Genomic DNA, 11,601 nt, shown 5'->3' with positions numbered 1-11,601 from the left:
CATTAGACTGATCCCTGCTAGGAAAGCAAAAGCAAATAGAAGAAAAACGTAAAGTTGGAAAGAAGAACCAATCAAGCTGCTAGTTACATAAATAGCATTCTCTTTTTCTTTCATTCGTTTTTTTTTCTTCAAAACCATTAAAGTGGAGTGTCAAATGGACAGAGCGGAGCAATTTCGACATCCGCTCTTTGTATTTAATCTGTGTGATAAAGCTGAACCTTCTCATGAAATTAGCGCTTTCTATGGAGGATGTTGGATGAGGCATGGGGGAACTTAGCAAAGAACAGGAATCCATAAGGAAACATTCTCAAAGAACACAAAGAAATATATAGAAAAAGAACCAGTGTGAGACATCGCAATAGGTTGTGGCCTGGAGATAAAGATGAAGATGTAGATTAATTTATTGTAGTTTTTTAGTTCTAGGGAATACTTGAGAAAAATGGATTTTTGTCCGAGTGGGCGCAGTCCGCCGTTGAGGCCAATAATTCTTTTGGAGCGCAAAGACCACAGCGTTCGATATTTTCATGCATTGTTCATTCTCCATGCGTACCAATAACCTCAGCTCCAGCGGCTGTATCGTCTCGATTAAATGCAAAAGAAAAAAAAAACTAAGAAGTCACGAAAATGTTGCGTTCAGCCTACTTGACAGTCCATTTTAACGACCCGAAGACAAAGCAAAAAAAAAAGAATAAGAATCAATGAAGTTGAAAAATCAAGTACTACTGTGGTGCAGAGCGGGGAATGTTCTATCAAATGATATAAAACGCAACATCACAACCCAATGTAGTATTGGATTGGCCATGTCGGATTTAAAGGTGGATGTTTTGGGCCTGTTTTACAGTATGTTCAAGTCATTTAACCAGCGCATTCCTGTATCATAAATTGTCGGTGGTATTAATTACTCGCTAGAACTATTTTCTCATTTGTTGAATTATGCATAGCTTTCGTGTATTTAAAGCTTTTAGGTGACTTCATTCCTAGCAGATTTCTTGCAAATAAAACCCTCTGAAACCATGGTTTTAGGTCGTCGAGCTCTCCATTATTTGTTTGATTTTTCTACTCCCTTTATTGTAGATACAATTTAAGTCCTGAGGATTCCGTTTTTCAAAATGTAATCGACTGTGACATGTGGGAAACATTGAGACATTTGCAATGATCTATGAAGTTCGTTCCAACGAGCTAACTTCTCTACAAGTCTTCACACCTATTTCCCTCTATTTTCCATCTTCTTCTATTCTTGTTAGAAGTGGTATCCATACCCGCTCCCCATGACGCGGACGCGTTGCGGCAAGCCTAGGTGGGCCATTTGATCCTCCTGGCGGAGCGCGAGATTGCCATTTTGGTAGATAGAGGCACGTCCTCGACTAAAGGCATCACCCCACGAATCTGGAGTGGTAACGATTCCCGATGGCTAATGACTATACGGGGTCGTAGATTGCAGAAAAGGATGGTATAGGACTTAGTTGTTCCTAACTGCCGTAAAATGGCCCAGAAGATGAGGCGCATGCACAAGGATGGCGCGCTCCAATAGAACTTCTAGCGTTCCGTGACGCTGTTTTCTACGACGAGTTCTATTGCAGCGCGCCACCCTTCTGCACCCGCTGCATCTTACGGGACGTTTTTTCACGGCAATTAAGAAGAAATGCGCGTAGTCCCACCTGCTTCTGCAATCTACGACCCGGTATAGTCATTAGCCATCGGAAATCCATGTCACCCCAGATTTGTGGGGTGATGCCTTTGAACGCAATTAGAGCATGCAGCGGAAGTGGAAGTTTGCATAGCGAAGCGGGCTGAAAACTGCTCCACCTTGAAGTCGCTAGAGGGAGTGGAAAGAAAAACTAAGCATAGATGAGATGGTACAGACGTAGACGTAGCGGGTATAATAACGAAGGGAATGAAGGGACTATGAAGAATAGTTGTTATTTCTCTGAGACTCCTTACAAAATAGAAAAAAAAAACAGTTTCTCTATACACGACTGAGATTTTCTAGAAAATACTACGAATCCAACTGTCAAAGTACTTTATATACATCTGAGGAGATCTAGAACTTCCTACGAGATGCACTCCAAATGGAAGTCTGTAATATATGACTGAGGGAGCTTTCTGGAACATTCTAACCATTTATGTGGTTTGTATGCTATGTACTTAACATAAGCATGTTTGCAGCTTTCCAGCTGTTAATGTCTCCGCCTACTTTTGCATGCACCGCGGTTTACCCGAAGACGGGACCCTATCAACCGACATGGTAATCTCACGCTCCGGCGGGACTACCACGATATCGCTGAATACTCAAAACACAAACAATGGCCTCAATTTCGATCTTCGTGCACAGTCATCACCTCCAACACGGACTACGCACGTAGGTAGACTGGACAGGTCCTACCATTTGTGACGAGTAGCTCGGAAGAAAAATAAAGACCAAACTGAAAAAATGGTAATAACCACGCCCACACCCTATCATTTCTATTTTACTGCATAGGCGGTCTGAAATCTCTCATTTCCCGCCATTATCTCCGGACATCTCGGCCTACCTTTGCTTGCGTCGCGGTTTTCCCGCATCTCTGCCGTTTTCGCCCGCGGATTGCCAAGAATACACGATGGACGGAAGGAGCATTCGTAGAACACGCCCTTTCCGCTCCGGTGCGTCCTTGAATGTGATCACTGTTTGGAAACTTCGGGGTAGTGCTGAAGTAGTGAAATATTCCTGTTTTTCCTTCCTCAAATTGAGGCGGTCACGAGGTTGTTATAATCCTTTACTCGTGGTTAGCATTTTGGTGGCATCGCCTTATCGACGGAGATATCCCGAAAATTTTAGACGAAGCAGGTTGTTGAAGTTCACTCGATAGTGTTCGCCAGTTCAGCGTGATAAAACGAATGGTTGTTGCCAAGGTTCATGCACCTTTCAGGAAGTTGACCTCTTAGGTCATGGACTTTGACGATGAGAACAACAGCAGCTTATTGCAATGTTTGGGAATCATACATATATAACATACATACATACATATACGTACAAATATGCATAGTACGACATGAAGTACGGTACGATTGCGCAAGCGGCTGCGTTCGAAGCAACGTGATGGAGCTAGCGGTTGGGTCAGGTTGGTTTTATTCGCACAGCAGCTATGGGTAGAATTAGCGAGCGTCCGCCCTCGATACCAGCAGCTAAGCTCCACCACTCCGCTTCGAATGCAACCGCTTACGTAACTTAGTACCGAAGTCCAAGTCGTTTTGACCTATGCCCATTATACGCATGCACATACATAACGGGACAACTCCGTTATCATATACTATGACTGTAGTTAAAGGCAGCACACCACGAATCTGGGTAGGTATGGATTTCAGGTGGAGTATCTGTATACGGAGTCGTAGATTATGGAAACCGGGGTGGTTCCGCTCATCTCTCCCTGAATCACTGCAAGCAGCCGGCCCTTGAATTCTGTTTTGTACGATGCCTTCTATTGCAGCGTCCCAAGCTTGCACGCGTAGCGTCCTTTACTGCCTATCGGGGCAGTCCGAATTGGTTTTCGACGAATCGCAGGGCGGAGGCGGCGCAAGGGGTGGAGCGTTGCAATAGATGGCGTCGTACAAAACAGCATTCTGGAGGTGGCTGTTTGCTGTGATGCAGGGAGAGATGAGCGGAACTACCCCCGTCTCCATAATCTACGACCGTGTACGGATACTCCACCTGAAATCCGCACCACCTCAGATTCGTGGTAGGCTGCCTTTAAAGGCAGCGTATCACAATATCGATGCGGCGTGGAACCCACAGAGTTCGCGTAGTGGATTGCGGGATCCGACGCGGTTCCGCTCATCTTTCTTTAATCGTCGTAAAAAAAACTGTGTGGAAGATGCGGTTTTTTTAAACGGCAGTTTCAGTTGAAACGCTCCATTCTTCTGCGCGCGCGGTTTCCACAACCGAGCGGTCTACATTAATGAGGTCTTCTCACCAGGTGGTTCAAGCGATATTAATGAATAGGCTGCTAAGGGAGAGGTTTTTTTGCGGCGATAAGCGAAAGATTAGCGGAGCGGATTATAGGCAGCACACCACGGATCTGGCGTGGTGAGGGAACTCGCGAGAGAAGCCAGTGTTGGGGTCGTAGATTCCTGGATTAGTGGTGGTTCCGCTCATCTCTCCCTGATCGTGGTAAGAAACGGCGTGGGAGCCACTTCGATTATTACGAGGTACGTAATAACGCTTCTCTATGCACACGTTCCGGTTCCCTTAGTAGCCTATTCGTTAGCTTTACTCGAATAGGCTGGTGAGAAGAGATCACTGATCTTCGACCGATCGCACTTAGATGCGGCGCTCGCACCAGGGTGGCGCGTTGCGACTGAAATTGACGTCAGATTGGTGGTATGCTCCTAAGCAATCTACTACCCGAATCCTACGCTTTCGCCATGGGTTCCGCACTACATAAAAATCGTTGCGCTGTTTTTAAATTTCAAGTAAACATTTTATTTGTCTATGCCATCACCAATTGTTTAAAGATGTCTCAGGGAAAATTGAATAGCAGTGCTATCCAGTGCTTAGTGCTAATTTCCTCAATATTTCAGAGCACAACTAATGTTTCCCGAAGTGTTATCTGCAGAACCGTCGACATACAGTACCCGCCCAAAGTGTTTAGCCGAACTACAGCTACTATTCGTGGCGTTCCTTCTTTTGCCGACACACTCCCTTTTCCCCCTACCCTGCTACAGTCGAGGGCGCATGGCGCACACCAAATTGAAGACATTCAGTGCCGACTCTGGATACCTGTGTTATAGTCGGATCAAAATTACCTGATTTTCCTGCCGTGTCCCGTTGTTGAACGTCCTGTTCGTTGCGGGACCATCAACATCAGGTGAGCATCCCGCTATTAGACACCACAGATTCAATGCAAGGATCAGGTAGGTTTGATCCGACTGCGTTCTACACTGCTATTATTTCTAGGTATAAAAGTAGGTCTTTCAAGGGACGTGTGTCTTTCTTTGAATATTATGCCCTACGACTGCAAACATCACGTCAAACATGTAGTTAAATGACCCAAAGCCTGATGCAGTTGCGTAACGGGTTGCGCTCAATGAGGAGGGGTGCAGCGTCGCGGTTGGGAGCGAGGTGAGACCTCGCTAGCACCCTGCTCTTCTAGTGAAGCTAGCGATGGTCCCACCTCGATCGCAACCGCGACGCACCACGCCTCGTGGAGCGCAGCCGCTTACGCAACTCTACCGGGCTTGAAGTTGTTTTGGCCAGATCGCACCTGAGACTTTCTCACTTGCTCATATCTTCATTCATACTGCAGAGCGTCGCTATCGTTTGTTCTGTTACTTGATGCCTTCCCTGATCCGTTTACATCGAAAGCAATATTTTGTGATTGGTGGTGTTAGCCACTTCGTCTGTATAGATGAATAGCGTCTTTATCTGTGTAGGTGCGTTCCTCGTATGATTGTTCCTTACTATGATTATCAATTAATTGCAAATCTTGCATATTTGTGCTGGCGCAAACATTGTGATCAGTTTGTAATTAAAGAGGCATGTTATAAACACTGAACACTAAACGGTTACTACACACCTGCGCTGTTACCACATCCATAAATAGTTTGGAGTATGGAAACGAAGACTTTTGGAAAAGCAGGCAAACTGATCTCAGTGGTACCAAAATATGGAAGACTGGATTTCCTTGAACCCTGTGTATTTATTGGATTTTCAGTCCATTAATGTGTTACATACGATGATGTCTTGTTAATAAAAAGTATGTTTAGAAATCATAGTGTTATTGATGTTGGCTCGTTTTCGTTCGTTCGTTAACAGGCGTGTTTTTTGTCTTACAGAATTAAAGTTAGAGGAACCCTGTGAGCCAAATCGTTTATTAGTGTTCACAGCAACAAAATTCACTTCTCATACTTTCTTGTTATGTGCTTGTTTGCGGAAGTTTTCTATTCATTTTCTGTCTTTGATAATTGTACAGCTGTTCGTGCCAGTTTCTTTTTTTCACTAATGCGGACTTCTACCTAATTCTTTAACTTTTTTAGGGAAGGATTGTGATGCATATCATCTGATGAACGCTCCATGATAGCCGCTAAGAAGGTACGAATGGTCAGCTGTGTGTAAACTAAGCTCTGCGTGTATCACGTGCTGGATTTATTGCTCTTCTGGAACCTTCTATTATGTCTTTCGTATTTCGTTCGAAGAAAGTGTTATGTTCAGTTATTTGTGTGGGTCAGCAACGACAAATATGAAAGCTGAACTAATGAACGAATGAAAAAGCAAAAATGCACCCTGTTCTGTTAAGAACCATTTTAACCCTAGAGTACTATGGGGCTAAAAAGGTTACTAATGTTGTCTACACTAATATTTTCGCACAGATTCACAGCAACATTTTTGATTGAAGAACTGTAGTGATGTGTAGTTGGGGCTAGGGTCATTCACTGGCGCCCTTATTTCTCAAAGTAAATAATTAAATCAATCGGGGCCCTAAACATTAATCTTAGAGTATCTATGATACGTAAGCTAAAGTTACTAGAAGAAAAAAGTAAATTGGAGCGCCGAGAAGTTATCCCAATGAGTGGCCCAAACTACATTTTTCCCAAGAGCTGTTTGGATGTGAGTTTCTTCCTGGCATTTTTCAAATATGAAATTTTGTTTGTATTTTCTTAGTTAACTTTACTTCCGCTATTACTGTTTTGGTATTCAGATTACCTTTGAGAATATTTACTGAATTTGTTTATACGACTTTTTTATGCTCTTCTTCGGAGCCTAAATGAAGTTTAATGATTACAGTCAAGGAGAATTGGGTTCTTCAATCCAGTGAAACGACGGCATCATCTGGTACGAATTCGTTCTAACTCGGATCATGTAAGCGTTGCTTATTAATGACGTTTACAGAGTAATGAAATTATAAATTGAAGAATTCATTCGTGACCGCACTCAACAAAAAGAAACGTCTGAATTTTAAAACAAGGATAATTCCTCTTCTAGGACCTGACGAAAACCCGGTAGGTTTGAATAAGTTCGCACCTTCTTCTTATTTCACCATAACTCTTATTCAAGGTTTTTGTTTTTTTTTTAATTTCTTGAAGAGCCATGTCGTGTCTTTTCATAGAAAATATGTGCTTCTTCCTCTGTATCCTTGAGATTCTAATTATTCACTCGACTATTAAAGTGATTAAACGTGTTGTTTGAAAATGAACAGATGTAACGCCCCATAGGACTTTTTTCCGAACTTTTTTCTTTTTGTTTTTGTTTTCAATATGTGCAAGAACGCACAGCACACCACTTATTTACGACTTTAGGATGTATTTAGAGAGGGTATCACCGGTCGAGGTTCATAATCAAGAAAGTAATATAAACAATTTCCAGTGAGATCTCATACTTTATTTTTGGAGCCACTACAAAAGTACCGAAGGACCGGTGTTCCAAAAATTGAAAAAAAGACATCATCCTTCTTTCTCGAATGCACCATAAGTACACATCTGTGTGGGTGTAGTCGTCATGTATGTGAAACTCCTGTTCTAAGGTTCAAGAGAGTTTCCTTTATACCCGCCGCATGTCCACAAAAATGTGTTAAGAATAGGAAATGTGTAAACTCAGCCTTTTGACCAACCGTTTGCGTGGAGGTTGGATTTTTTTTTTTGGGGTTTTTGCCTTCTCAAGAGTTTCACAAATAATACATCGCCGTTTTTTTAGGTGGTATCGAGTGATGCAAGTCACAAGAAAGTACCTCAGGAAACCCTACGATGTTGTTTTCTCAATAAGCGACGATGCTGTTCTTTCCCTTCCTTGAGACCGGTAAAATTGTAAGAAATATTGGTTTGAGGAATAAATTGCTGCTTTTTCATTTCTAATAATACATGTAGGAGTAACAATTTTAGCAAATTGTTATGTCTAATAGAGAGTTTCTCATTCCACAAGAAGAAACAGCTGCGATAAATTTCAGTTAATTATCGTTTTTTTCACGTCTTCAAAATGAAGTGTCGCGTAGGCAAGTGAAGTATTTCCGATATCAGCTGTTCTTTTTTTGTCCTTTGCTTCTTTTTTTTTTAGCATTTAATCGAGGAGATAAAGACCCTGTAACTGTTTTGGTGCTGTGTATGGAGAAAGAGCAATACTTGAAAATATCGCTCGCTGTATGTCTTATCGCTCCAAGAATCTAACCTCAAATGTGGATCACATATCTTCCGACCAGATTAGACCAGACTAGGTCGAGAAAAGTTCATTTTTCTTCTTTTTCTATGTTGAAAAAAAAAAACAATTGCAAGTTAATAATTCACGTGCTTTCCGTTGTTCTTTGTCTTCCTCCCCTCCTCTTTCTCATCCCACCCTCCCCTGTTGTTTACGTGGTTTTTTTTTGTTTTTTTTCTCATGTCTTTTATTTTCAATTTTTTTTCGTGACTCGATGCCTTCCATGCACAGCACAAATCTCATGAGTAGCTTCGGCGGCATTAATAACTCGATTAAATGCAAAAAGAAGGTGTGAAAATGCTCTGTTTTGTGCAATTGACAGTCCATTTTAATTATTCAAAGGAAAAAAAAGGTGAACAAATTTAAAGAATCAAAATGCCGCTGGAAAGCGAGGAATTCTCTTTTGAATTAAATACAAAAGTTCGCATTTTACATTCTATACTTTTCGTTTTTACATACATTTCTAAGTATGGAAAATACGGGCACGAATTATTCCTTAATCCGATGGATGCAGCTGGTCAGAATAGTGAACTGTTAGTGCCTGATGTTAGGTTCCAGTTTGACCGAAAATAATTGAGTCGTTCTACGGGGGATTTTTTTTTAAATAGTGGATCATTTTCGGTTCTATTTTACACCAGTATTGTAGTCTAATCTTGCATTACAGGAAGAGGAAACGAGGCCAAGATGTTTCCGAGACCTTTTGAAACCCGAGGATCTCATTCCACCTCGCAGGGTCGTCCCACCACCCTATCCAAAATTGGTATGTGTGCTATAGTACATATGGTATGCTTTCATGATTAATTTGTTCGTTTCATGAGAATTCACGAAATTAGAATTTGTTGTTCTGCTCTTCCTTTGTTCTACATATGAGTTTCTCAGTGTTATACCTAATATTACTATTTTTAAAACTTCAAATTAGTTCTAACACCAATTTCTCAATATTACGCCTAATATTGCTACTTTTAGCTTTCTGTTCAAAATCCAATGGATCCATCAAGAACTAGCCATTTCTCCCCGGTGAGTTATGTAAAAGTTATGTGGCGCAGTTGGTAAGAGGCTCGACTGTTACTAGACGACCAATGAATGGTTCGAAGCCACCCTACTCCCAACCAAGCGCTACATTTCTCTGCGCCGATAAATTAGTACCAGGCCTGTCTCGGAGGATAAAAGGGCTGACTTGTTACATCGGCTGGCCCTTAGATGCCATTGTATAATCCTGTAGTCCTAGTTGAACCTCTCTTTGAACTTTTGAACGTTATCTACAGCTCAATTTGAAAAAGAAGCAGAACCAAAAGTAATTGATTGCTGGTCAATTTCATCGTGGCTGTCTTTCAGGTCATTCCACACTCACGAAAAGCGTAATGATCTTAAAAATTGAAACGGAAACCTATATGTGCATTAATTAAAAAAGTCACGATTCTTATTGTTGTAGGAGTATGTGGTAATTTGCAGATACATCCTAAAGAAGAGGATTTGGAAGACATCTCTCCAAGTTGGGAGGTAAACTATTTGGAAGGCAGCGGCACGAATTGGAACACTGGATATGAAGAGAATAATAACACCGACAATATCTTTCTCGAAGAGTCGACTTCTGCAAGAAACGGTCCACTTGCAAATGAAGTACGTGATCACTATGATCCTGACTATTATTCGCAAATTTTCCGTGGATACGATTACCACAATTACGCTTCATTGGCGCCACACGCCGTTGTCGCTGGGTCTCCTTGGGAATGTTACGGTTCTCTAGTTAGTTACTCACCGTTCGTTCATCCATATCAACCTGCTCCTTCGTACCGCCCTAGCTCTAGTGGCAAACCCAACAAGATGACGTGGGATGTACATTTCCATGATTACTATCTGCCACCACCACCACCTCCTCCTTCACATTTTGATCGACCTGAGCTTCCACAATCTTCCGTTCCTCTCCCGCCACCACCTTTGCCTTGATTTTAAATGCTTAAATCTGAATCGGAAGTAATGTGCACAGTTTGAGGTGAAATGTAGTTGGGGAGAGGGAGGGGGAACTCATTGGCGTATTTCTGGAAGCTCTATCTTACTTTTTTCTCTTAGTAGCTTTAGCTTATATGTCATAGATCCTCTAAGACTAATGCTTAGGTCTTAGGACCCCGACTGATTAACTTATTCACTTCCAGAAATAAGGCCAGCACTGAGTGGCCCCCTAACTACATTTTATTCGAGTTTGATTACACTTCTTAGCAAAACTTGTTTCAAAATTATTCCCAGCTTTTCGTCTATTTCTCCTTATCGGTGTGTTCGTTTCCTGGTTTGCACTTTACTGGTCTTACTTGCATGGAATTAAAAGTTTAGCAACAAAATATGCATGTTGTTATTTTCTTATACCCGTAAAATTCAGGTGAAACCTTGATTCCTCATGTTTGTTGTTATTGTTGTTTTTGAATCTTGATGCAGCTATAAGGTCTAATATGTTGTTCGTTAATTCGATAGGATGGATTTGTTTACCGCAGTTATAATCATTTTATTTACTTAATGAATTTGTTCACTACCGGTTTTAACAACACTCACTGGAAATCATTAGGCGGCAGTGGAGCTAGGTAATCTATTTTGAAACGAAGAAAAAACCCTAAAGAATTCCTAAAGAATTGTTCATAGATAAATGTTAGAAATTAAGAGCCTATACAGTTCTGCGATGTCGGAAATGTACAACAAACATACATAGAAATACATATAATCGAGTCAAGCAGCGGCGGTGAAGGCAGCAGTTGGAACCTAGTTAGGACGGTCGCAAACTGCAGCGATGGGTGATGCCAGCAAAGGTTCCAGTACGCTCCTAACCGTTGTGCTCCACCGAGGCGTCTCGAAAGAAGCCGTATACGTAATTGCGTACGTGCTTCGTGTCGTTTTGAGCCTAGTATGGTTCACTTGTTGGAGTTTTGTCATTAATAAATGACACCACTTTTAGTCAGTATTTTATATTATTTTTGTTTTTTTTTCCAATCAGTATCACATTTTTAGTGCATTCCATCCTTACGTCTCTGTTCTTAGCCATTTGTGTGTTCATGAGTATGAAATTGATAAACCGAGATGTTATGGAAAGAGATTCGAGGAACAAATTTCACAAGAGGATCTTTCACCTTCTGAAGAGAAGAACGATTTCATTTATCTTCCAGGAGAAGTACTATGTACGTCAGTTTTCACTGTCAAAAAATTAAGTACGAGAATCTTTGAAGGTCCACAACAGAAAGATTGTCTTTTTTTATACGCTATTACTATATGTAAATAAATACTGTGTAGACGACGTAGAAAGTTTATAGTTTACTAACAAGTGAATTTGATTTAAAACAGTGAGGACTACAAAACCTGGACTTGAAAACCCTAAACAAATGTGGTAGGCACGTAGAAATTCCCTACAAAAAAGACGCTAAAAATATATATTTACATATCACAATGAGTTCGAGAAGTAA

General features: G+C 41.3%; 1 protein-coding gene across 3 annotated transcripts; it reads left to right on the top strand.

Moving 5' to 3' along the window:
• Positions 1-2,200: 2,200 nt before the first annotated feature.
• Positions 2,201-10,105, top strand: RB195_012773 (uncharacterized protein; the record flags this gene model as incomplete). Of its 3 annotated transcripts, XM_064202309.1 has the most annotated exons (8): positions 6,047-6,064; positions 6,758-6,832; positions 6,886-6,972; positions 7,664-7,693; positions 7,762-7,773; positions 8,823-8,918; positions 9,125-9,175; positions 9,611-10,105. In XM_064202309.1, the coding sequence occupies 8 exons, from the start codon at positions 6,047-6,049 to the stop codon at positions 10,103-10,105; spliced, it is 864 nt and encodes a 287-aa protein (XP_064058189.1). The 3 variants fall into 3 exon arrangements, with proteins under 3 accessions (XP_064058188.1, XP_064058189.1, XP_064058190.1); XM_064202307.1 differs by lacking the exon at positions 6,047-6,064 and adding an exon at positions 2,201-2,359 and having other exon boundaries at positions 7,664-7,765; XM_064202308.1 differs by having other exon boundaries at positions 7,664-7,765.
• Between the last annotated feature and the right edge of the window lie 1,496 nt (positions 10,106-11,601).

The sequence above is a fragment of the Necator americanus genome, chromosome V (assembly GCF_031761385.1).
Source record: "Necator americanus strain Aroian chromosome V, whole genome shotgun sequence".
NCBI lineage: Eukaryota > Metazoa > Nematoda > Chromadorea > Rhabditida > Ancylostomatidae > Necator > Necator americanus.
Note: the sequence above shows the minus strand (reverse complement) of the source record. Positions and strands in the feature narration are given on the sequence as shown.